A 27,846-nucleotide genomic window follows, 5' to 3' on the forward strand; every position below is an offset into this window, starting at 1 on the left:
AGTTGCTTCTATATCGATGAGTCCATATTATGGCCAATTGTTATTATTAGACTGGGTTTTGCTGATTCTAAACCCATTACTCAAAACTGGCTGGGTAGAGTGAAGACACACTTGTGTACCTTCCCAGGCCCAACAGAGCAGAATCAGAGGAGTTTAGGGGAAAGAGCTCTGCGCTTAGGGCCTGGGATGCAAGGACCTCACCATCATTTACCTCTCATGGGGGATCTCAGAGCACTTAGAGTCAAGTCGCATATTTCACACTTCCTATGTCTGTGACTTTGAACAGGTCGTTTAACCACGGGCCTCAGTTTCCTAATCTGTAAAATGAGAAGGTTGAACTCGATGGTCTCTGAAGCCCCTTCCAGTTCTTGGCTGCTCTTTGAGATTTTGGCAAGTTGCTTAACCTCTCATAGATTTCATTCTTCATCAAATATGTCATAACCCTTCCTCCATACCTCTGCAACAATCATTCAGTCAAATAGAGTTCCGGGCATTGTATTAGGTGCTGAGTATGATAAAAGAAAAGGGAGTCTGTCCCTTTCCTCAAAGAGCTTATATTCCATTAAGGGAGAAGCACCCTGGCATAATGGATAATGGGTAAAGGACCAATCTGAGTGAGGAAGTCCTGGGTTCAAGGTCTGCCTCTAATACACTGGCTCTATGACGTTGGATGAGGTATTTAACCTTCAGGATTCCCAGGCAACTCTCCAAATAAAGATTATGGACCAGTCATTTCTTAGTGAAGGAAGACCCCCTATACTGATATTCCCATTTGTGAAAGCACATACACACAAAAACACACTGAGTCTGTTTCTGTTTCTCTGTCTCTATCTTTCCATCTCTCTGTCTTTGTCTCTATGTCTCTCTGTGTCTCCCTGTGTCTCTGTGACTCTATCTCTGTGTGCGTGACTTTGTCTCCGTGTGTGTCTCTCTCTCCCACGACTGTACCACGGATGTGAAAGAGATTGGGAAAATATGCAACGCCAAACTAATGCAAGGGCTTACTAACCCCTGACCCAACTATATGTGGTTCAAAGGGAAGGGGAGAGACAGGAGTGGCTCACAGGCAGCCCTTGATAAACGGTTGTTGAATCAAAGAATGGCAGCCCCTTCCTGCCTTTGCCCTGTTCCTCTCTCATCCCTACTAGCAGCTGCTGCCCGTCTCACCGTGGGTGAGATCCCAGGAAGGCCATCTGGTTCTCCATTTTACCCGTGAGGACCTGGAGCAGAGGGAGGGTTACTGACTTGTCGCAATTCGAATCCGGCTCTCTCGACTGCCCTGCTCCCACACCCACACCCACACAGCCCAAGCAGCATCCGCACTGACTGCCTGCAAACACAAGGGCAGGCATCCCAAAGCACCGCTTCCGCCCCTGCGCATCTCCTGGGTTGAGGCCGGGCGTGTGGATTCCCGGGGTTCCCGGGGCTGGGCAGCCTGTGCCCAGCTGCTGGGATGAGCTGTGGCTCACGTCCTCCCTCCTCCCATCCCCACTCCCCGCCTCTGCCGGCATCGCTGGCCTGCTGCCCCAGGATGCGGTGCGTCAAGAGCCGGAGACCGGGGCGCGCAGGTGGGGAGCCTCAGGGCTCTGCGCATCCTTGCCCACGGATGCCCAGCGCTGCTCCGGGCGCAGGGACGAGCCAGCGCTCTCGGCTCCCAATGCAGAGGTTGGTCCTCCCCGCCCCCAGCCCCGTGTGTTCGGGGAACATGGTCCCCTCCCCCCATCCCTCTTTTCCAATGGAAGGAAATTTACTGGAGAGAGTCCAGGGGCACAAGCCGCGATCCCCAGAGCGCAGGACTGGCTCTCCCATGCGCGAACGTTAAACCATCTCCCAGCCGCGTCCCCTGCACAATCGCCCTCCCGGGACTCAGACGCATCTTTGTTCTCGCCGCCCCGCACCTGTGAGTCTGAGAGCGAGCCCGCAGCGCCCAGGACCTAGTCTGTGGCTCCTCTCCCCCGGGCCGAGGGGTATATCTTTAAAAAGATGAAACGCAGCCACATGACAAAGCTTTATTTGCATTCTCAATGACACCAAAAGTGGCCTTTGCAGTCCCTGTTCTCAGTCAGGGGTTTCATTTCCTCTCAAAAGGAATCCGACCGAGGACCCGCCTGGCTCCGAGCTAGCCCGCTTAGCAACCCTTGGCTTGCTCCACAGCCTCGTGCCTAGCTATCTGCTGCCTGCAATCTTGCTGTAATGTGCCCTGCGTGGGTACCCCCCCTTCCCCTCCCCTTTGCAGAAGTCTGCAGATGGATGGATGGTAGGAAGCATAAACATTTCCCCTGCAGTTTTGCGCTGGCCTCTGAGCCCGAGGTGGTGCATTTCCTTTTCCATTCTTCTGGTTTTCTGCCACACTCATTTAAAGGATATGCCATATTTAATCATTTTCTCCTGCTCTCGGCCAGAGGGCTTGGGAGGGGGAGGAGAAGGGGAATGTGTATCTCTCCCTCCCCATCCTTGTTTTCACTCTGCAGCGGCACTGAGGGGACAAGAGCGCTCTGTGGCTTCTCTAAGCCCACGGTGCTCTCAGAGGCAGGCAGTGCCCCCCAACTTCACCGCTGGGGACTAGGTTGAATCCCAGGGGGCTGAGAAGTAGCCTTAGTAATATTAATTTTTAAAAAGTTGTTTAGCTACATTCTTCCGATGACTAGCATAATGACTGCATAAGACAGAGAGAGAGGGCGAGCAGAGACAGTGTGTGTCAGCCTGTAGGAAGTTAGGACCATAAAGGAAGTGGGGAGGGGTCTAGCAAAGACAGCATCATCATCTCTGAGGACTCCTGGAATGGTTCAGGGCAGTTCAGTTGGACACAAGTTTGCCTCGGAGTGTTTTCCTTTTGTCAATAATTAATCACTGGAATCAACCTGGCAAGACTGGAGTTTTAACAACAGTGCAGAGGGTGAGTCAGAAGAAACACCTCGGGCTGATAAATCCATCGGTAACTCCAAGCAGCAGGAAGCCAGTGTCCACACTGCTCATCAGCCCACAGGGTCATCCACTCCGAACAAGAGGTAAGCTTTTACTTCCATTGGTTTTCCTTTTTTTTTCTTTTTTCTTTTTTTTTTTTTTTTTTTGGACCATGCCTTAGTTTCCCTGGGATCGAATTCTGTACTTTTATAAGGAAATGCATAGACCCGGGCTGGGCTTTAACGTACTTTCCCACAATTTGTTCTATTTGGCTGAACTTTAGTCTCACGGGAAGGAAAGAATAGGCTTTCTGCTCTGTTTCTTAATATTTCAAAAAACTTGACTGTTTCCCAAAGAGAAACCAAACTTTGTACTCTGAAGTGATTGACACTTTGTCCAGAAAGAAGAGAAAATTCCTAGGATGATACTTTGACAACCTGTCCACTTATAGTCTATTTGTAATTATTGACTGATTAAGGAAAGGTCACCCAGCATCTCCAGCTTATCAACTCCCCTAGTCATTCTTTTCCCCTTTCATCATAAGGCAACTTGTGTTGGGTAGCCACTGCCAGTAATACTCTGCCTGCAATGGGTCAAGGAAATGCAAGTGAAGAAGTTCAGCAATGAACCCTTACCACACCTCCCCAAGACAGTCAGCAAGATGCATTGTCCCAAGATGTTTATGGATGTTTATGGTTTCTCTTTCATGAACATAACAAGGGTCTTACTGGATCCCAACATCAGTTGAGCTGATGCTAAAGTAGCTTGCAAGTGGGCTGCCCATGTATGAATTGAGTCAACCCTATAAACCCAATCATATCAAAGGAGGAGTAAAAAAGAACTTGCAAGTGAGTTTTTGAAAATTTGAAAGACCAGGAATCTTAGCCCCCATTCCCAAAGGCACATCTTCCTATAGTTAAAAGAGGGTGGTTTCAGACAAAGTATTTGACCTATAAGTAGTATTTTTTATTGTTTGAATTACATAGAAGTGAGGGATCCAGAAGATCCTTCTTTTCTAAGTAGCATACTAGACAGGCCCAGAGACTGAAGAGGTTTGTGTAACTTCAGCTCAGCAGCTGAATTGTTCCCATGATGCTCTGAAATAAATCTAAGGTTTTTATGGTTTAGAGATGCATGATGAAGTATATGCTCTATGGCGAAATCCTTATCTCCACCACCAAAATTTCATGGGCACTAGAATAAACCTCACAACCTCTAGGATAACCCAAATGCCATTATAGAACTCTTTGGCAGCAACAAATTAAAATCGGCTTATCAAATTGAAAGCTAGGACAACTGTCAATAAGCAGGTTGTGACTGTCAGCTCCAGTTGGAAGTTAACAGCCAGTGAACTTTCATTGATAGACTCATTGACAGTCAAGGGGGCTTTCAAAAGTCACCTCCTTCACGTGGCTTCCCACGGCCCTCAGCCCTTTGAATTCTCAGAATCTTTGCACCTCAGCTGTAAGATCATAGAGTTGGAACGGGAAGGGCCCAACTAGTCCAATTGCCCCATTGGGCAGATGAGAAACCTGAAGCAGAAAAAGGTTATGTGAGAGGTTCACAACTAGTGTCTATATACATTTTTTATGCTTCCCACAAGGACTGGGGCAAGTACTATTCTTATTTATTCTTCTCTCAATGCCAAAGAGCCCCTGCTACCTGTACCTGTGTGACCTTAGACAGATCACTTAATCCCTTATGAACTTCAGTTTCCCCATCTATAAATTGGGGGGGGGGCTTTATAACCTCTAATATCCCTTCCCTTACAATTCTAAATCTACAATCCTATGACCCTTCCAGCTCTAAATCTATAATGCTTGCTCATGTATTGCAAGGGAAATATTTTTGTTATATTAGATTGACTAAGAATTTTGCAATCATTGGTCTCCATCAGACATGGGCCAATATATTAGTGTTAAATATTTTCTCATTGGAGAGCAGTGTGACATAGCAGATAGAAAGTCAGGAAAACCTGGGTTCAAGAAGTGCCTTTGACACTTCGTGGCTGTGGAACACCACTTCTCAGTGCTCTAGGCAAGGTTCAAAGACTCTTAAGTTGTAAAGGAAGTAGCAACTTGTGCTGGCAGAGGGAGTCACTCACCAGGAAGAACAGGAGATCCCTATACCAAGGAAATCACAGGCCTAGTCCCTGCCCCTATTTTATCACTGAAAAAATTAAGACCCACCCTGTGGGGTGGAGGGGAGAAGAGTCTATATGGCCGTCACAAACAGGCAGAGAATTTGTAACTTGGAGCTCACAAACACCAAGACATAATCCACTGCTAGGGTGTTTTCCCTGAGGCTTTTCCTGAAATCACGCTAAGACTTTTGAAACAGTGAAGCTGTGCCAGGAACAGACCTGTAATCACACCTGGGTCTGCTTTGCCTATGTCTATCACCCTGTATAATCCCCAGACAGTTTATTTTTGAAGAAAAACCAATAATATGGCCTGACAAGAAAGAATTCTGGGAGCCTTAGGGTCTCTATTCTGCCTCACTCTGACCTATGTAGGCATTACCACCCTGAGATCCCTTTCAACAAGCAAGAGTAGAAAAAAAAGAATGCAGAAGAGGCAAAAAGCCAGGGAAGGGAGTCAACAGTGGTAGATGAAGCGTGAGGTGTTCCCCCTAGCTGCCTAGAGGGCAGCACTTTTCATCACCCTTTTTCATTCTTTGGAATGCTTGTAAATGTCTAAAAATTTCCTCTGGCATGAGGTGGTAGAGGAAACAGTTACCTTACTTCTCTTTTTACCTTTCTCAGCATCTAGCACAGAGTAGGTCCTTAATATTTAGAGAATTATAAATGTATGTGTTTATTATATGTACAAATGCACACAGACATATATACATATGTGTGTCAATTCCTTGAGGAAGGATCCATTAGATTGTCGATATGCGCACTCTCTCCACCGGTGCAAATAGCAACCCCTTTGGCTTTCTAGAGTTGCTATGCCTTCTACTCTGAAATGCTCCAAAATTTGTTGGTCCTTGAACCACACACAGTCATTCCTAGGTCTATAATGAATGTTTGTACCTTAGTAGAGCCTGCCATTGGCACAGGTTTCAAATTCCAGTTCTACTCTATATCACGATGAGACAGCAGACTAAAGTGTTCGATTTAGAGTCAAAGGACCGTGGGTAAAATTGGGGTTCTGACACCCACGAGACTGTGGGCAACTCATATGACTTTTCTATGCCTCGGTTTCTTCCTCTATAAAATGGAAGGTTAGACTAAATGACCTCTAAGGTCCCTTCTGGTTCTGATTACTATGAGCCTATGACTTATTAGATGATACGTGAAGAGACAGGCACAGACACAGAAAAAGAAAGATAGACAGAAAAGAGACAGAGATAGATATCAGCACAGAGAAAGAGACAGTGGAGGGGAGAGAGAGGGAAGGGAGAAAGGGAGAGGGAGAGAGAAGTGGCTTAGAAGGCCAACCTAGTCTTGAATTCAGAAAGACTTGGGTTCAATCCCTGATTCTGACACATTCTACATGTATTCCAATACATAAATGAGAAAAAAAAAAAGAAAAGAAGATTTTTAATGAATAAAACAAAAAGATTTACATATTTGAATTCACGCATATGTGGATGGCTATGTGGCCATGAACAAGATGGTTAACCTCTAAGAGTCGATAGTTAGCATCAGCTGAAAGAGCTTCTATACCAGGAGCACTGAGAGTCCCCTAGACGAATGAAATCACAGGACTGAGTCAAATACATATGCACATATTCACAGACGTCCAACCTCCGTGGAAGTCATATTCCAAAACTTTCTAGTAGAATAAAATGGACTGTGGGACTTCAAAGGCTTTGCCAGTGGAGAATAAATGAAAACAGGTCCTATCAGACTGGAAAGACTTCAAATGAAGGCCCGGAAACAGCCTACAAAAATCAGAAGAGGCAGATCACCAGAAGGTTGGCCAACAGATAAAAAATTTATTTTGGCCACAGCAGCTCAGGAAACTAGCTCTTAGGTATGCATGAGGTTAGAGCCAGTTTGGGGTGGAAAAACCCATAAAAATCAGAGCTTTTTTGAGGTCTGAAAGATACAGGCACAGGGAAGTAAGCCACAGTGACTGCCCAGGTCCAGAAAGGATGAGCCAGGAAGGGGAAAGGCAGTGTGGGAAGGGGAAAAGGAAAAGGGCTCCCATCAATCCTCTCATTCCAGTATCTTGAATCACCCTAGAATTGTCCCTTAAGAAAATATGTACCTATGAATACATGGAAATCCTAGTGAGAGACAGCTTGGCATCAGGATGGAGGTACCCTCAACAGTAACTAGGTTTGAATCCCATCTTTGACAGCTGTGACATCAAGGGTAAGTCATCTTCAGTATACGAATTGTTTAACCTCTAGTACCTGCCTCACAGATTTGTTGAAGAGCTCAAATGCCGCTTCACTGGGTGACAGTCGATAGAGCACTAGGTCCAGAGGTAGGAAAACGTGAGTTCAAGTCCGACTTCAGACACTTACTAGCTGTGTGACCTTGGGCAAGTCACTTAAGTGATCTGCCTCGGTTTCCTCAACTGTAAAATGGAGAAAATAATAGCACCTGCCTCCTCGGGTTGTTCTGGGGACCAAATGATTGAATGACAAAATATTTGTGAAAGCACCAACTACAGTGCCTGGCACATAGCCTGGTGCTATATAAATGCCATCAGTGGAAATCCTCTTATGGAATACTCATCTCCAGATTTCCAGATACCTGCCCTAGCAAATCATTTCTACTCTTGAGTTAGAAGAGTGAAAAAAGAAGAAAATTAAGATTTCCAAATCATTTGATCCAAAAAAAAATCAGTAAACATTTATTAAGCACCTACCATACGCCAGACACTGTGCTAAGCCCTGGGAATACAAAAAGAATCAAAAGACAGTCCCTGCCCTCAAAGAGTTTACAATCTAGTGTAATTCAGATCTAGTCTAATAATTAATTCAATTGTAATTCAGTCTAATATAATTCAGAGTTAGCAGATCTAATCCCAGATCAAAATCTAACTCACCAGCTACTGAAGAGAGTTAAGAGGGAAATTCAGGAATGAGTAGAACTCAGATATTGAATAAGGAATTCTAAAGGTCTAGCAAAAGACCTTTGTTTTAGTATTGTATCACTAGACAGAGAAGTGACTCCTGGTCCAAACTGTGTGTGAAATGCGACTCTTGGCATTGAAAAATTAGCATCCTGGGATTTAGATAGATTTGTCCTGCCTTTGGAGATCATCTCATCTAAATCCGTGGGTTTGTGGATGAGAAAGCTGAAGTCAGGAAAGATTAGGGGGCTTGACAAAAGTCACACCAGGCAGATGCTGCAGAGCTGTGACTGGACTCAGGTCCTCTGACTTGCTCTCTTGTGACGTACCATTTCTCTCTTCTATCTCTGATCGCTTACATCTCTTAATTCTGGTAAATTCTGCCTCTTCATCCCCCAAACACACAGACATCTTTGCCCTAAATTGTTCAACAAGAGGCCCGTTATGTCTTATCCAGTGCCTTGTACCCTATAGATCCCGAGTAAATATATACAGATAAGGAGAAAGGAAAGCAAACTAAATGACACGGAGAAGACGGAAAGTGAGTCTTGTCTGTACCTGCAAGGATGCAACATTATCCTCAGTGGCCCTTTAAAAAGTTGGTAATACCAATATGAGGCTTTTCATCTAAATAGCCAACACTCTATTCGTAAGTGGAATTGAAAACAGTGTAGGCAGCATGTTCACGAGTCGAAAGGATGGCTCCAGCTTACATGGCCTCCCTTCATTCTCCTCCACTTACCATAGAGAATGATGAGCAAAGGCTGGGGGGTGGTGATGTGGTCTCCAGGTCATTCCTGTGTCCAGTCATGTAGATATTAATCTTACATGGGAGGAGTCAAAACACTAATAGTAACATCCAACATTTGCACACAGTACTTGAAATTATAATTATGTAAAATACAGTACTTGATTCTAGCCAGTGGAAATATACAGTAAGAATTCTAACAAAATGACTACTTAAGCTCTGCCTCAGTTTCCTCAACTGTAAAATGGAAATAATAACAGTACCAACCTCAAGAGGGTTGTTGTGAGGATAGAATGAGATGAAATTTGTAAAGTGCTTAGCACAGTGCCTGGCACACAGTAGGTGCTATATAAATGCTTGTCCCCTTCCCCCTTTCCCCTCTTCACTTCAGGAGATTCATTATTGGCATGAATCAGGATCTCTTTAAGGTTTGCAAATTGCTTTTTACATGTTAGCAATAAGCCTGTGTGGTAGGTAGTTGCTATCTATTAGCCTCATTTTACACATGAGGAAACTGAGGCAGACAGTGGTTAAGTAACTTGACTCAGGTCACATAGCTAGCAAGTGTCTAAGGTAGGATTTGAACTCAGGTCTTCGAGACTCCAAATTCTGCACTCTATCCACTTAGCTACCTCTAGAGTATATTATATAGTAGAGTGTTATAAACCCTAAATTGATAGCTGTCATCCATCAGAGACTGTATATTTTGTGAATTTTATATAACAGTTGCTGGAATACCAGTTATGCAGAGAAGAGAAAATATTTTTAAATTTAAAGCTAATTTGAAACACTCAAGTTAATAGGTTATAGGATCATAGATTTAGAGCAGTAGGGCTCTTAAGAGTCCAACCAATACATTTTACAAATGAGAAAGTTGAGACCCAGTGAGATTACATGACTTCTCCAATGTTACACACATCAGCATTATCTGACTCCAAGTCTAGCCTTTTCCTCTGCCTGGTGCTGTCCCTCTACCTGTAACTACATGCCCACATAGTCTAAGAGTTAAAAGGGACCTAAAGCCTATCCAGTCCAATCCATGCCCACTACAGCATACCACACACATGTGGCCATCCAAACTTTGTTTGAAGACCCTCAGGGAGAGAGAGTCCATCTCATTTTGAACAAGCCCTTCCATTCTTGGATAGCTCTTAACTGTTAGGAATGTTTCCTTGTAGCAAGCCTAAATTTGCCTTTCTGTATCTTCCACCCAATCCCTTCTCATTTGATTCTCTGGGGTGCTATAAAATAAATCCAACCCCTCTTCCATATGTTGTTCAGTCATTGTTCAGTCACATCTGACTCTTTGTGACCCCACTTGGGATTTTCTTGGCAAAGATACAGGAGTGTTTTGCCATTTCCTTCTCTAGCTCATCTCATGGATGAGGAAACTGAGGTATACAGGTTTGGGTGACTTGCCCAGGGTCACACATCTAGTAAGTGTTTGAGGCCAGATTTGAACTCAGAAGAATGAGTCTTTCTAACTTCAGGCCCAGCACCCTATCCACTGTCTTCCATATGACAACCTTCAAATACATGCTGGTACCCCTGCCTTGAAATCTTCAGGATAAAATTCCCAACTCTATCAGTTAGTCCATTTATGGCATGAACTCCAGACTTTACCCCATCCTAGTTGGTCCATCCTTCTGGACCCATCATAGCTTATCTAACACCTACCTAAAATGTGGTGCCCAGAATTGAATGTCATACCCTAAATCCGCCATATGTAGGACCAAGGGGGACTATGACCTCTCTCCTTCTGCTCACTCTCCCTCTCTCACCTGAAGCCTACCATGGTTTGTCATACTGTTGATTCCTTTTGAGCTTGCTATCCAGTAATAATACCCCTAGATCTTCTTCACAGGAATGACCTGGAGACCACATCACCACCCCCCAGCCTTTGCTCAGGAAGTTGACTTCTTAATCCTTGCGTTACTCTGTGATGCAAACTCCCTGTAAGTCTTAATCCTCAGACTGATAGCCAAGAGAAGAGAACCACATTTGTCAGAAGGCCTGGAGTTCCACAAAATTAGGGATTCCAGCTATTTCTCTATTAGATAGCGCCATGATTGAAATAACATCACAATGCCAAGAGTCGCATTTCACACACAGTTTGGACCAGGAGTCACTTCTCTGTCTAGTGATACAATACTAAAACAATCTCAAAATCCCATCAGTAAGCAGGAGGAGAGAACTAAAGCCAATCTAACTATCTGTTTACCACACATAGGTCCATCATTTGGTTAGTAGAAAATATTTTTCACTTCCTAACTGGTTGCCTTGGTACAGTATACACACCCAGAATGTGACCTGAAGGGAAGATTAGACAATTTCCCATGGAGCTAATCTAATTTCCATCCTGGGCTATAGCCAAATGTAAAGTTGACCAATGCTCTTCCTTTTAGATCAGGGATTCTTAACCTGGAGTCTTTGAACTTGGCTTTTTTCAAATATATTCCCAAAGCTGTACTTCAATATAATTGACTTCTTTTGTAACCCTTTGTGTTTTATTTTGTGCACTTTAATACATGATTCTGGGAGTCTATAGAAACTCCCAAAGGGGCCTGTGACATACCAAAAAAAAAAAAAAGTCAACAATATTTAAGTACCTATTATGTGCCAGGCATGTACTGAGCATAGGTTAAGAATCCACATTTTAGATGTTTCAGCAAATTTGGGCTTGCTTTGCCATCTTTGCTTTCGTGAGTCATAATATTATTTAAAAAGATATCAATTGAAATCTTTATAAAACTAAAAATGATTTTCCATTCGAAGTATCCTTAACCCAAGATAAGGATAACTCATTAGAATTAAGATAAGGATTAACTCATTCAACTATTATTAGTCAGCAAATGATACATTGGCATCCTTATATACACTGACCTTGTGTGATTTCTTTCTTCTTCAAAAAGAAAAAAAACCATGAATATCATTGTTTATGTCCTATTTGCTGTAAAGTAAAATAACTCTCATTTAACATGCAAAGGACAAATCTCCCTCATTATAATAAACTACCATTTGCCGAACATTGGTTTAGAATGGAAACATAAAACTGGAGAAGACATGGTTGCCAATGAAAATGTTTGCACTAAGTATTTGCTGCATGCATCTGAAGGAGGGCAGTGGGGATGGCCATGTCACCTTGCATCCTACTCAGGAAACTCCAGCGGCTCCCTATTACCTCCAGGATCAATTGTACAATCCTCTGCTTGGGATTTAAAGTTCTTCACAACCTGGCCTCATTCTGCCTTTCCAGGCTGCTCATACATCCCTCTTTCCTTCTACACACTCAGTGATCCAACAATGTCAGCCTGACACCTTGAAGATGTCATTCTGTCTCTCTAGAAGCCTTCAACCGGCTCTCCCCAGTGTCCAAAATGCTCTCCCCTGGACTCAGCTCAGACCCCGCCTTCTGCCCAGGCCCTTTTTCCCTCCTCCTACCTGCTGGTGCAGAACCTCCCAACCTCTCACTATGTGTGTTGTATGAACATTGTGGTTTACACATTGTCTCCCCCACTGGAATGAGAACTCTTTAACAACAGAGACTCTTTGGCATTGCTTTGTATCTTAACACAGTGCCGGTGCGTAGTAAGCGCCTAATAAACTACTTAATAGCTGGCATTTCTATAGCGCTTTACAAATAATACTGCATTTTATTCTTACAAGAACCCTGTGAAGTAGATGCTGCTATTATCCCCATTTTACAGATGAGGAAACTGACAAAGGTTTAAATGGGATTAAATTCTGGCTTTTTTAAAAAATCTATTTGAGATGTCTAGCCACAAGAAATTTTTGTAGCCCCCTTGCTTGTTTCTAAGAATAGGAAACCCATATTGCCTGGGGACATATCCAGAATTTTTGTTCAGGAAATATGATCTCTATGCTGACTTTGATGCTTTCATTTCCCCCAAGAACATCAGAATGCTTCACATCTATAAAGTCATTCATCCTCAGAGAAGAGTGGCTGATGAGCAGGTAGTGAGCATGGTTCAGATCAGACTGGTAGGTGAACTACGTGCAAGAAAGGTAAAAGCCTGGCCCCAAGAGGCTCAGAACAACACTCAGCTCCTCCTGTAAGAGCCATTTGTGGACAATCGGCATCTAACTCTCCTAAGAGAATGTTTTATTGCCCCAAACTTTAAACAAAGAAAATAAAATCAAACAGGCCCATCTGGTTCTCATCTAGATTGGCAGAAAATTCAGGTTCTAATTTAGGACAAAGATACCTGCTCCTTGTGTTCCTTTTGCTTAGGAGATAAGTATCAACGAGAATGTTCACGCAGGGAGAAAACATTCCTGACCTACTAAACTTTATTAGACTGAACTTTTCCTCTTCTGATATCCACACGTGAGCCTGAAAGATTTCATGTGGCCCACAGACGCATCTACAAAGAGCTCTTCAAATACGAGCAATGAAATAAATTTGCGGAATTTGGGTTCGCTTGTTTTAAGACTAGGTCTCCCCATCTAGCCCAGGCTGGAAGCACAGGGGCCACCCACAGGTCCAGTCCCACTGGACGGGAGCTTTGGCCGACTCCGATTTTGAGTCTGGCCATTTCAACTTTCTTTAGTCAACCCAGTGGTTCTCCTTGCTCCTGGGGGCTCACCGTGTTGGTGCCAAATTCAGTGCAGACTCCCCATCATCAGAGCCCACTGCAGCTCAGAATTCCAGAGCTCCAGAAATCCACCAGCTCACCTTCCCCAGTAACTGAGATGATAGGTGTGTCCTACCCTATGATACTTAGTCTTTTAAATTGATTTACCAAGCAAATTAATCTTTATAAGACCATGAGAATTTTCATAGAATCTTTGTGTATACAAAAGAATTTATCTGATACAACCCCTATCCAATAGAGAAAACATTTTTCCTGTCAGTTAGTTGTTCAGACTCTGTTTGAATATGCCCACTGATGGGGAGCTCACTGCCTCGGAGGAGACATACATCCCTAATTGTTACAAAGTCCACCTTGCTTTGAACTGAAATCCACCTCCTAGGTACTGCCAACCGCTGGTCTTAGTTATGAAGCACATAAAATAAAGCCAATCTTCCTCAAATGTGATAGCTCTTTAAATATCAGATTTATCAGATAAATATCACCATGTTTCCCCTAAGCCTTCTCTTTTCCAAGATAAACATGGTCACTTTCGTGAACTGTTTCAGGAAGCCTGGTTTGAAGTTACCTTCTGTAACTGCTTGTCTTCTTCTATATAGACTGTATCTTATAAAAGGGCCCCTTAAAAGCTAATGAAAAGGAATTAATATACATGTATACATATTTATATTTATATAATTCCAAATCAATTAATCAATAAGCATTGATTAAACATCTACTGTATGCCAAACATTGGAAACACAAATTCAAAGAATTAGACTCAACTCACAAAAAGCTTACATAATGATGGGGGAGACAAGAAATACTTGTGTAAATATACTACAAATAATCATATAGAGAATAAATACAAGTAAATACCAAGTTATTAGCTACAAGGTGGTTTGACAGGGAGAATGCTAGCTTTTGGAGCATCAAGGAAATCTTCACGTAGAAGTTAATACTTGAGCTATACCTTAAGGAAAAGAGGGACTCTGTGAGGTAGGGGTAAGGAAGGAGAACATTCTATCCATGAGAAAGGAAGGAAAGAAACAGGCATTTATTAAGCACCTACTACATGCCACATGCTGTGCTAAGTGCTTTACAAATATCATCTTGTTTGATCCTCACAACGACCCTTGGGCAGTAGGTTATCATCCTATCTTACAGTTAAAGAGACTGAGACAGACAGAGGTTAAGTGACTTGCGCAGGGTCACACATCTAGTAAGTGCCTGAGGCCAAATTTGAGCTCATGTCTTTTTGAGTACAGAGCCAGCACTTTCCATTGCAAGCTGCCCCTAAATGGCCGCTAGCCAGCGCAAAAGCATGGCGGAGGAGAAGAGAGAAGGCCTGTTGGGCTAAATTGCAGAGTGTGGGAAAAAGAGTAACAAGGAATGTAGTTTGAACAGGGTAGAATGACCACGAGACTATCACTTTCCTAATTCTCGATGACACTTCTATTAATTAATTAATTTCATCCATTAATTAAGACTTCATTGCCATTTTTGGCAGTCCTATCACAGAGGAAACTAATGTCCCTGGGTCTTGCTTTCCTTATAAACAGCAGTTGCTAAGCCTGTGATTCTGCAGTTGAATGTTTAAACCTGGCTGCAGGATCACATATTTATTCCTGAAAAAAAATTTCACCTCGTTTTCCCTATTGTTGTAGCCTGACAAGATCTTTTAAAATCTCGATTCTGTGATTCAACATGTTAGCTGCTGTTCCCAGTTCTGTGTCTGTAAAGTCAGTAAGAAGGCCTTACTTGTCTTCATCTGAGTCATTAATGAAATTATTAAATCCAGATATTGAACAGATATTGAACAGGACCAAGCACGGAGTCCTGTGGCACATCTCTAGAGACTTCTCTCCCAAATGACATTAATTGACATTCTTCTGGTACCATTGCACATGCAGCTACAAATTCATGTGGTTATAGCATCTTCTGGCCCATATCTATCCGTGTTGTCCATGGGGATATTGCAAGAGAAATCGAGATATGGTCCATGGCATTCTTTCAATCTTCCTAGCAGAAAAAGGAAATCAAGTTTGTCTACTATGACTCATTCTTAGGCTCCTAGCAATAAGCGGTTCCTCTTCTCAGTGTCCACAAACCATTCTTTTAATGATCTGTCCTGAGACCTTGCTGGGCGCCGACTGGAAGTGCTTTCGTCTGTTGTGGTATCTTCAGTCCAGACCCTCAAAATGCAAGGAGCCACCCCAACAAGTTCAGGCTGCTCTTCCCCAAATAACCAAGTCTTCACTGAGTGCCCTTGTGTATTCAACACCATACTAGGCACTATGGGGGGAGGCAGAAGGAATTCGATGTAATAGCAATTCCTAGAAAAATAGACCTAGAGAAAGCAGAGAAGGGGGAGGAAGGAGAAGGGCTGCTGTCTTATTTATAGATTAACTGGCTCCTAGGAGGCTTCACTTTCAATGTCCCTTCATCATTTATTTAAATGGAATGGCATCTTCCCCCAAGTGCCCTTGATGATAAAAGTCATGTATCTTTCAGTAAGCATTCCATTATCCACGCAGCACATATTCAGAGGGGACCAGGGGAAAGACCAGCCCTTGTCTTCAGAATGTGTGTCCTGGCAGGATCCCGAGACTCTCTTTGCACAAAGTCAGAAGTGTGTTCTCATGGCCTTTTGGGGGGATGTTAGAGCCTGCACTCATCAAATACAGGCCCCTAGTGTTACAGACGCCAAAAGCAACACAGAAGCCTAGAGGTCACACAGGTGGTATTAGAGGAGGGGCCAAATCCAGATTCAGGGTTCTTGCCCTTACTCTCTTATTCAGAAATGTTAGGCATCTGAAAAATACTCGAGGATGAAAGGTTGAATTATTAAATTTATTTTTAAATTTTTAAATTTTAATTTAATTAATAAATTTAAATTAATAAATATTAATTTATTATATTAATCTATTGTATATGTTAATATATTAATAATATAATAATATTATCACTAAATTAAATAGATAGATATAAAAATAAATTTGATTAATAAATTTAAATTAAAAATATTTTAAAAATTAAATTATTAATAATAGATTCTATTCATTTACCCATCCAAGCATTTGCTGAAGACCTGATATGAGATTAAATTATTATTATCATTATCATAAATATTATTCATATCTTCCTCCCTCAGACACCTTTTGTCCATGTTACCCTGAGTAGTCACCACCTCTCTCTGCCTCAGTTTCCACATTTGCAAAATGGAGGTGATCCTAGCATCTGTGCGACAGGTTTGCCATACCAAGTGAGGTAGTATCCGTAAAGAGCTCAGAAAACCTTGAAGAGCTAGAAAAGTGTTAACTTATCATAAAGTGGTTGAAGTTGTTCAAAGAGCTTTACACATAGAATCTTATATGATGCTTAGAAAAGTCCTGTGCTATTTTTTTATCCCCATTTTATAAAGGAGGAAACCAATTCTCAGAGAAGTTAAGTGACTTGTCCAGGGTCATATAACTAATAATAATAATAATTCATACTTACAGAATGCTTTAAAGTTTGCAAACACTTTAAATATCTGGACTCATTTGATTTTCATAGCATAGTACCTCTATCCCCATTTTACAGATGAGAAAACTGAGAAACCAAGAGGTTAAGTGCCTTGTCTAGAGTCACACTGCACCTGAGACAGTATTCACACACACTCATTCCTGATTCCAGTAGTTTGCTCTCTATGGACTGCATCATCTAGTTTGAGATGAGATTCAACCCCCATTTTCCCAACTTCAAGTCCAGGGCTCTATCCACTAGACAACACTGCTTCCTATAGGCACTGTGGGCAATACCAAAGTACCATGTCAGCTTAGAGTGCCTGCCCTCAAGAGACTTGCTATCAAGGTGTGATTGTTGTTGTTCAGTGGGGTCCTAAAATTCGTGACCCCATTTGGGGTTTTCTTGGCAAAGATACTGGAGTGGTTTGCCATTTCCTTCTCCACATTTTACATATGAGGAAACTGAGGCCAACAGGGTTACGTGACCTGGATCACACAGCTAGTGAGTGTCTGAGGCTGGATTTGAACTCAGTTCTTCCAGGCCTGGCGCTCCATCCACTGCCCCCTATATAGGTATGGAGTCTCATAAAATATTTAAATCAAAATGCAAGACAGTACAAACTAAATCAATGCTGATAAAATTAGATGGGAACCAGGTAACTGGGGAGAAAAAAAAATCTTTGCAGCAAGTTTCTCTGCTAAGGGTATGAAAGCCAAGGTAAAGAAGAAATTAATGCAAATATATAAGGATGACAACCATTTCCCAATAGAATAATGGTCAAAGCAGATGAACAGGTAGTTTTCAAAGGAAGAAATCCAAGCTATCAGAGGCCAAAATGTTGTGAAAAAAGGGGGGAGGGGATAAAAGAGGGCCACTAAAACACCTTTACAATGCACTGAAAGGAACAGGAGTTCAAAGAGAAAACAGACAAACAGGACAGCTTTGAAAGTAACAAACACTGAATTTATTATATATATATATATATATTATATATATATATATATAATATATATATATATATATTTTTTTAAAGCAAGTTGTCCATAAAAGATTCATGTTTTCACATAACAATCCTCTTTTTCTGGTCTGCTTTATAAATGGAACTGTTCTCTTTTTGTGTGCAGATTCTTAAGGTCAGAATTTTTTTAATACAAGGTAGTGTGTGATTCAATGCCAGCTATAAGTGGTACAAAGAAAAAAGTCAGGAGTACAGAGGAGGCAGAGAATGATGATGGCAGGCATGATGGAGGAAATGTTACAGTTTGGGAAGGGCTTGACCCTGAAGGGTAGGTGGTCTTTGGAGCAGTCGAGAGAGGACTGAAGAGCAAAGGGAGGCATAATGATGATGTGGTAGAAAATAAAACTGCTGTCGGGAGACACGTGTCTGAATCCCAGCACTGGCTCTCACTTGGTTTAGCAGCAAGACTTTTGATAAGTCACTTACCCTCGCAATCTCCATTTCTTCATCTTTACTATAATCCCCATCAATGCTAAGTCAGAACCTGAATTGAGATCTTCTGCACAGACTCCAGAGTACTTTCCACTGCACCATGCTGCCTTATCCAAAGGGATGCTTTGGACTCTCTCAGCTTCTCTTTGTCTCTCTTCTCTCTGTGTCTTTCCATCTCTTTTCTCTGTCTCTCTCTGACTGTGTCCATATGTCACTTTGTTTCTCCTTTCTCTCTGTCTGTCTCTATGTGTCTATGATTCCATCTCTCCAACTCTGTCTCTGCCCCTCTCTGTCTCTCTCTCCCTTTTTCCCTCCCCCCATCATCTTCCCTTTGTTTCTTTACTTGCCAAGTTCCTCCATTAAAGTCTAACTCAAGCTCCACTTCCTCAAGCATGGTGGCCACCTGAAGAACTTTCCCACTTAGTTTGGTATTCAGTTTGGGAAACTGCATCCATGATGATTTTTGTTCTGAACTAATAGCTCTGCATACCAGCGAGAGACAACCCACTCACCCTTGGCACTGAAGGGCTGAGTAAACTCACAATGACTTCTAAGGCAAATATCTGTTTTGCAAGCCTGTGGTGCCAGGCTGTTATTTCTCAAAACAACTGGACGTGACTTGGCAAACCAATTGGATATTATAATGAAGGCGTCAATTAGTCACCCAAAACCAAATCACTTTTTTTTCTATTGGGTAATTTTGTTATTTTATTGTTTAAATAACACATAAACAAATACATAAATTTATCATAAAGCCAAAAATAAGCCACCAATGCAATAGAAAAACGGTCCTTTACCATTCCTTCTTGATACAACCAAAAATACATAGAGCCAAGAGTGCTTCTTCTAAAAATCACTAAATGCAAAGACACTGGGGGAGGTGAGGGTGGGGGGAAGCAATAAGAAATAAATCAGCCTTTTATGTTACAAATTACTTGCATTAAATCTGGTCCATACCACTGCACTGTCCCTTTGGGGAGGAAAGTTCTGATGGGAGCCTTCTTTTAAGAGGCAATGGAATGGACTTTGAGTGAATAAATTATTGTCTATTGTAAATACCCAAATTAACTATAAAGGACATCTGAAGGAAGATGTTATCTGCATCCAAAGAAAGAACTGATAAATAGAAATATGTCTAGAATAATTTTACATAAACACACCCACACACCTATTTGTGTCTAACGGAGGCCATCTCTAAGATGAGGTGGGGGGATGGGGAGGGAAGGAAAAAAAGAAAAAAGAAATTTATATGATAACTTATTCATATATATGTAAAAGGAATGCCAAGCTATACACGGTAGATTTGCAATTCCATGTGTAATTATCTTTTTTTGTTATACTATGTTATGGAAATGCTTGTTTTATTCCATTAATTAAAAATAAAGTAATTTTTTTAAAAATGTTTTAAAAGAGGCAATGGGATGTTGTGGCCAGAGCACCGGGCTTGGGGTCAGGAAGAACTGTGACTTAAATCTGCCTCTAACACATACTAGCTGTGTGACCAAGGATGTCACAGAAGCTATCTGAGCCTCAGTGTCCTTATCAGTAAAATGGGGATAATAATAAAAGTGACAAAATTGGGTGACACTCAACTGAAATAATATGTATAAAGCACTTTCCAAATTTATAAGCATTCTGTAAGTGTCAGATATTATTTGCTTTAACGTGGGTCCCATCCTTAAGAGCTATTGTGGAAAATCCACTGGATTTGATCAGAAGCCCTGGGTTCAAATTCTTGCTCTTCTCCTTACTACCTATGAGATCCCTCTGGGCCTCAGTTTCCTTATCTACAAAATGAGGGAATTGACGGGATCTGGTTTCACAGATACACATGAAACAAACGCCAAGCATGAGGCCAGGTGCCAGGCCCTGGATGATTCCCAAGGCCCCTTCCAGCTCTAAACGACATGACCCCGTGACTGTTCTGCTCACACTGATTAAGTCGGATCTCAGACTTTTTACCAAGAAAGGCCAGTAGGCCCATCATTCACTAAGCTGGCATCCACCACAGAGAGAGCTCACTCCCAATGAGCCCTTTCATAGCAGCGTCAATCAAAGGCCAGTTTGGTGGGTTTCCAATGAGCATTCATGAGAGTTGGAGCTAATAGAGCTCCTTCCCATGACATTCCGGTAAACGTTTTGCTTTTCCATATCACCCACACGTGCCGTTTTGTCAGAGGGTGAATAACCTCAACTGGATGGGAGCCTTTAAGCCTTGGGAGCAGCTTAAGCTCTTCCATGCAACGGTGTGAGTGCTTTGCAAAAGCTGATTGTTAAATTTTCAGGGTGAGCATTGACACCTCAGAAATTGTCAGAGGCTGCAAATCACTGTTGGTTGTCTAGACTTAAGAAAATTATGAAGAAAATGTTAATAATGGAAATTAAATTTAAAAGTAATATGCATGCATCCTTTTTTTTCTTTCGAGAGTTGGTTGTTAAAAATTTATCAGCATACCACTGGTGCCATTCTGCTGAGCTATAAATTCTAAAGCTATCTCTTTCTTCCTTCCTTCTCTTTACCTTCAAATGCCAGTTAATTGATTAATTAATTCTACTGAAATCTACCCAGTAGAATTCACCCATCTCAGAGCTAGGGACTGCTTTTCATTGTCTTTATATCCCAAGGACCCAGCAGTGAGTCGTGATGAATGAAGAAATGAATGAAATTAGGATTCCCAAAGGATTTAAAGAAAATGAAACATAATCAGAATCTAACAAGACAAATTTTAATAAGAATAGATGAAAGTCTTATACTTGGGTTCAAAAGATCACATATAAGATATGTGAGGCAAAAGGAACACATGAAAAGAACATGGGAGGTTCTGCAGACATCAAAATCCATGATTTAAGAGTCTGATGTGGAAGACATAAGGGCAAGTGCCGGCTTGGGCCTCCATTAATAGAAGTCTAGTGTCTAGAATGAAGGAGGTTGCCATCCCACAGTGCTCGGCCTCAGCCAGAGGGCATACAAAGTACTATATTCAGTTTTAGGGATTAATGTTAAGGATGAGAGTTGCTGTGATACAGCATCTTCAGAAAATGTCCCTAGGCCCACAGATTTAAAGCCAGAAGGGACCTTAAGAAGTTATTGGATCCAGTCCCTTACAGCCCTGGAAACTGAGGCCCAGAGGTTATTTTCCCTGGCTCAAACAGCTAGTTTTGAATACCCAAGAGGTGATTCAAATCTAGGTCTACCTGATTCCATGGCTAGAACTCTATCCATCCATTACACTATGTCTCTCAAATCACTGCTTTTGCTCAGTCATTTCAGTCTTGTCTGACTCTTCATGGCCCCATTTGGGGTTTTCTTGACAAAGATAGTGGAGCAGTTTGCCATTTCCTTCTCCAGCTCATTTCATAGATGAGGAAACTGAGGCAAACAGGGTGAAGCGACTTGCCCAGGGTCACACACCTAGTAGGTGCCTGAGGCCGTATTTGGTCTCAGGAAGATGAGTCTTCTTGACTCCAGGCCCAGTACTCTATCCACTGTGCCACCTGGTTGCCCAATTCATAGAATCATATTATTCAGGGCTGGAATAAACCCTGGTTAGAGATCATTTAGTCAAACTCCATTTCACAGATGAAAAAAACTGAGATCTAGAGAGAATTGGTAACAATTCAAATCATTCAAGTGACGAGAACATTGACGGGACAAGCAATTGTCTTGTACAAGGATAGCCATCTTTAAACATTTAAAGTCTATAGAAGGTGCTGGGGCATAGACTAAAGGAAGACAGTCCTGGAGTCAGGAAGACCAGGGTTTCTGTTCTGCCTCCATCCTGGCCATTTGAGCTTGGGCAAGTCGCAGCCTGTCAGACCTCTCTGCATCTCCTTACAACTCTAAATCACAGCAAAGGTGCCTCCCTGCATGGGTTAGAGGCATTTTCCTCCTCACAAGCTCCCACGTTGATACAATCTCAGATGTAGCCAATAATAATAGCATTATGTAATATTGTTATTGTAATATTATGTAAAACGGCTTACGCTTATCCAGAGGCCAGAACTGGGACCAATCATGGTAGCTCCAGTACAGGGAGGCAAATTCCAGTTCAACAAAGGGAAGCATTTCCTAATAACCAGAACCATACACCAATGGAAAGGGACGCAGAGAACCCCTCTTCTCTAGCGGTCTTCCAGCGTAGGCGGGATGGCCACTTGTCAGAGACAATGGAGGCAAAATTCAGGCTTCAAGCAGTGGTTGGAGTAGATGATGGTGGAAGCTCCCTCTACCCCCAAGATTCTTTGTTTCTGGGATAATTAAGTCTAGCAATTCCAGTTTCCTTGGACACATATGTAGAGCAGATTCTGGTTATGTTAAGGATAGAATCATGGGGTAACCAAAAGGCAGGTCAAAGTCAAATCTGCCATGCCTCAGGTGCTGAATCAATAAAACATTTTGTGCCCGTAACACTAGGCTAGGCCCATGGGGCACACAAAGTTATTAGGATTTTTTTTAAAAGACAGGACAAATTTTTTCACGTTTGGGGGCAAACCTCCAAGCTGTAACTAGGAATTTGTGCACCTGGAGCCAATACCCCAAACCAGGAGTGGGGAACCTGCAACCATGACCTCAGCAGAAGAGAAAAGGAGTCAGGGAGGCCTGGAGAGAGTTAACCCCAGCCCACAATCTTCTAGCTTTGTTTACTTTGTCTAAAATCATCATTGCTAACTAGGTTCTAAGCTCTTTCTTTAAAATGCTACCATCACTGCCCTCTAAATTTTGGTGGTGTTGTTCAGTTGTTTCAGTCACATATGACTCTCCGTGACCCCATTTGGAGTTTTCTTGGCAAAGATACTGGAGTAGTTTGCCATTTTTTTTCCAGTTCATTTTACAGATGAGGAAACTGAGGCAGAACTAAATGACTTGCCCAAGGTCACACAGCTAGTATGTGTCTGAGGCCACATTGGAACTCAGATCTTCCTGATTCTAGGCCCAGAAGTCTATCCACTGTACCACCAAGTTGCAGGCCCTCTAAATTTGGTGCCTTCTAAACTCGGTGCATTCTAAATTCAGCACCATGGTTCAAAGCCTCACGACCCCACCCTAGTTACATATCTGAGTATTCTACTTCCAACTCTCCAAAGAAAGCTGCTATGAAATGACAGACGTGATGTCTCTCCTTAGATAACTTAGCCTCTCCGTGTCACAGGCAGGTGACTGTTTCCATTTCTATGTTTTTAATGAGGTAAATCTGAAGCCCATGAAAGCTAAGTGATTGTCAGAGGATTTTTATGTTGTCAGAAGAGGCGCCCAGCCCAGATCTCTGCCAGCCTAACTCTTCCATCATGACCACTGACCGCCCACTTGGATTCTGAGAGGCCCAATTGAAACAATTTTCCTCTTCCCTCGGGAAGAAAAAATAGGCTTTTATCTGTCTGTTTCAAAGGGTAGAATCCATTGGTAGGAGAGTCCTAAAATTTGGAGGATTCTTTTTTTTTTTTTTTTTTTTTGCCTGAGAAAACAGCTTAGCCCTCTGGAACGTTTCTAAAGGTAAAACTGTGCCCCATAGAAACCTCTAGAAAGCCTGTCTCTCAGGGGAATTGCTCAGGGCTGTGCTGCCCCTGTCCTTACAGGAACAGGAGCAGGAAGCTAAGAGGCTCCAAGCCCCAACTCCAGGCTGAGTGAAGGCTGGGGAGGTTCTGAGCAGGGTCACAGTTCTGGACTCCTCCCTACTGGGTGACTCATGGGTGGTGCTATCAGGAACCTTTTTTTCCCCTTTACTTACTACAAAGTACCCCCTCCTTCTGACTTCCTGCCTGAATCAAGTCCAAACAAAGCCAGGCCCTGCACTACGAGACACAAAGTCCCTCCCTCCCCCTGGAGTGCTGAGGGATGGCATGGAACCTTCCCACCAGCCGTCCCACTTTGAAAGGAGCAGGTGAAGGAATCCTCAGAAGCACTGACTTGACACCCCTCCTTCACCTGGGAAAGGCTATGGCCCTGGAGTCAGGAAGACCTTGCTATGTGACCCCGGGCACGGGGCCTCAATTTCCTCGCCTGTAAAATAAGGGACTTAGATTTGTTGATCTCTAAATAAAAAGAATAAAACACAAATAAAAATGAGACCATTAAATGCAAGGTCATATGAGAGAGAGGGTCCTCCATAAACTCCAGTGGCTCCCTATTACCTCTATGGTAACAACCCAGCCTCAACCTAACTTTCTAGCCTCATTAAACGCTGCTCCCCAACCTGCACTCTGCAATCCAGCCAAACCAGCTTTCTCTCTGTGCCTCCCACACAATCTCCACCTCCCATGGCTCTGCCTTTGCACGGTCATGTCCCTTGCCTGGAAAGCACTTGCTCCTCATCTCTGTTGCATAAAATCACTCTCTTTTTTTTTCAAGATACGGCTGAAGCACAACCTCCAAGCACTAGTGTCCTTCCTCCCAAACTACCTTGTATTTCACTTTATTTATTTTTATTTATTTATTTATCTTTATTCTTTTTATATGTGTACTCATCTTCCTTATGATAGCTAGCATCTACACAGGGCTTCAGGTTTTGCAGTTGTATCGTTTTAGTCCTATCTGACTCTTTGTGACCCAATTTGGGGTTTTCTTGGCAAAGACACTGGAGCAGTTTGCCATTTCCTTCTCCAGCTCATTTTAAAGATGAGTAAACTGAGGCAAACAGGGTGAAGTGACTTCCCCAGGGTTACACAGCTAATAAGTGCCTGAGGCCGGATTTGAACTCAGAAAAATGAGTCTTCTGATTCCAAGCCCAGCACTCTATCCACTGCAGCACCACCTAGCTGCCCACAATTTACAAAGTGCTATACAACTATCTCATTTTATCTTCTCAACAACCCTGGGATGTGGATGATATTATTATCCCAATTTGATAGATGTGGAAGACTTTTTTTTTTATTTATTATTATTATTTATTTTTTTGGGGGGGGGGAGTCACACAGCCCAATAAATGTCTGCAGCTGGATTTGAATTTGGTCTCCCTGACTCCAGGTCTAAAGCTTTATCCATTGTACCACTTTGCTCCTTGTTTCATTCTCGTATCTCCAGGGACACAAAACATGGAATCTGGCACATAGTAGCTGCCTAATAAATGATTGTTGACTAATTAATTGGTTGGCGATCGATTATTAGGATTTTTTAAAAGACGAGACAAATCCTTTCATGCTTGGAATAGTGTAAATGTTGCTTTCTTAGAAGGTAGAAGAGACTATTAGTTTATGTCACTCATAAATGTTCTGTAATGGGCCTCGCCCAGAGTTTTTCCTACTGGGCCTCATTCACAGAATGTGAATCTTCGACTAGAATTTCCTCTGTTGAGTAACAGAAGTTGATTTTCACCTTTCTCTGCAAGTATCTCTGTGTCTATGTGTTTTTAAACATCAAGCAAGCCTTTTGTTTCTAATAAAATTCAGTAAATTGAGCCTTAAAATTTTACAAATGGTATTAATAGAGGACCTTCTTGTATACTTAAAGATTTTTGCAGTCTCTTTCCTTTTCTTCCTATCCCTAATACAAACCAAGGATCTCTGATACGGTGAATTCCCTGTCAGAATCATACCTTAATTTCTCATCTTGAAAGAACCAGAGAAAGGTCTCCAATCTAACACATTGAGTGGATTCTTTGTGCCAAAATGATGCAGGGAGTAAGACTGTCTACGGAGTATATGGCCCCACAGGTGCAATTGCAGACCTGATGGGGTGTTGATTTGGCCAGATCTAGCCTGGCAATCTGGGAATCTCAAGTTTTGGTTGTCAAACTTACACTCTTCTAAGCCGTGTCCTTCCATCACAGGTCCAGTTGACTGCCTCTGGCTGACATGATGAATGTAAGGTACGTGAAGGATTATTTTGCCTGGCTCTATTACCAGTACACCATCATCAGCTGCTGTGCCGTCTTGGAGCCCTGGGAGCGATCCATGTTCAACACCATTTTGCTCACCATCGTGGGAATGGTGGTATATACCGCCTATGTCTTCATCCCCATCCACATACGCCTGGCTTGGGAGTTCTTCTCAGAAATATTTGGAGACCAAAGTACTTCTTCTGTCTCTAACTGAAACTGCTAAACACCGATAGGGAAGGGCCTCTGCACTCTGTGAAGTTCTATTACATAACGATATTGTTGCGTAGGTGTTTCTGGTTTGTGTGAACATTGCATCCTCTTGAAACATCTGACCTGAAAAATAGACTCTTATCTATGCACTACTCAACACTTTCCGGGTTTGAAAAGATTATTCACTGATCACAATATGCACCAAGTACCCACAATGCAATTTCTCCATAAGAAAAATAGTTTTCACATCCTACACTTTCTCACAAAGCATTAGAACTGTCTGCTCCTCAGACCCATGATTTCAATCCTATTTTCTATCAGAACAACTTCTTATCCGTCTGGTAAGCAACAGTGACAAGCATTTATGAAGACCATAGGAAAGAGGGGCATTTGGGTACCCAAGAGAGAAGGGTGAATGATATTTCTGTAAGGAGGGCTGCAGGATATGTGTTCTCTATTCTGTTTGGCAGTGTATGAGAGATGTGAGCCCAATTACAGGAATACCTCAAGGCAGCGTCTTTTGGGAAGCTGCCCATTTCCTCCAATGGTTTGCCCTCAAATATACAAGAAGGGTTTTTGAGACAACTGTAGCTTTATAGAAAATGGCTCGTGTGATCTTTTCCGCCATAAGCATGACCAACACTAGGGTTATGGTGGTTTAAAATCAACAATGATGGTTTCCCAGAATCATGGAATTATTGTCATTCAAAGTAACTGTGAGTGCAAGAGATGAAATCTGATCAAAGCCTATTCGGCTACCATGTCTTCCAAAGTTGTCTTGCTTTGCATGATACTAAATAAATAAAATTTAATTTAAAAAAAAAGCAAATTGCTTTCTTGTTATGCTATCACTCAGTAAAGCAAGAAAAGCATGGGCCATAGGAGGACAAGCTGATAAATAGACTGGAAGTAATATACTCACAGCAGGAAGCCTAAGGCTCCAACTAAAAGCTTAAATACAGTGGCTCCTTTGCAGAGCAGCAATGAGATTTATTAAATCATCTTGGAATGTTTATCATGAGTTTCTAACTGTATTGCTGACTCAAATGTGAATGCCAAAGAGTAAGCTTTGTACCATTTTTTTTTCCTTTACTGACATGCACTAGTATTGATGGAAGGGGAGATGTAAATAGTGTTTGAACAATATTTGGACAATGTATCAGGAAGAAATTATTTATTTGGAAGAGCTCTGGAAAGTAAAATGTTTTATGTTCAAAGGAAGGATTTTTGTATTTGTCAAAAATACGGGCATGTATTGAAGATGACCCAGACCTGAACATAGATGTATTGTTTTTTGAAAAATAAAAGTTAGTTTAGTTGTTGTTATTGTTGTTATTTTTACATTACCGTCGTGATTTGCATTTCGTTCTTTTTGCTTTGAGTAACTTATAACGTGTATGGTTTTCCCTGATCCCATCCTCTCTGGCTTACTTTCTTACATCTGAAACGTGGGCTCCATTAAATTTCTCTTAGTAGAATTCAGTGCTGGAAGATCTAATCCAAACCTCTCCTCACTGTACAGATGAGGAAACTGAGACCCAGAGATGGGAAATGACCTGCCCAAGATCACCCCAACAATCAG

General features: G+C 42.1%; 1 protein-coding gene across 2 annotated transcripts; it reads left to right on the forward strand.

Annotated features, from left to right (window-relative positions):
* The first annotated feature begins 1,701 nt into the window (after positions 1-1,701).
* SPTSSB (serine palmitoyltransferase small subunit B) lies at positions 1,702-27,586 on the forward strand. 2 transcript variants are annotated; one of them, XM_027876029.1, is made up of 3 exons: positions 1,702-3,008; positions 7,100-7,231; positions 26,004-27,586. In XM_027876029.1, the coding sequence occupies exon 3, from the start codon at positions 26,029-26,031 to the stop codon at positions 26,266-26,268; it is 240 nt and encodes a 79-aa protein (XP_027731830.1). In that variant the 5' UTR covers positions 1,702-3,008; positions 7,100-7,231; positions 26,004-26,028; the 3' UTR covers positions 26,269-27,586. The 2 variants fall into 2 exon arrangements, with proteins under 2 accessions (XP_027731830.1, XP_027731829.1); XM_027876028.1 differs by lacking the exon at positions 7,100-7,231 and having other exon boundaries at positions 1,708-3,008.
* Positions 27,587-27,846: the final 260 nt, after the last annotated feature.

This window comes from Vombatus ursinus, unplaced genomic scaffold (assembly GCF_900497805.2).
Source record: "Vombatus ursinus unplaced genomic scaffold, bare-nosed wombat genome assembly UNPS02014810.1, whole genome shotgun sequence".
Taxonomy (NCBI): domain Eukaryota; kingdom Metazoa; phylum Chordata; class Mammalia; order Diprotodontia; family Vombatidae; genus Vombatus; species Vombatus ursinus.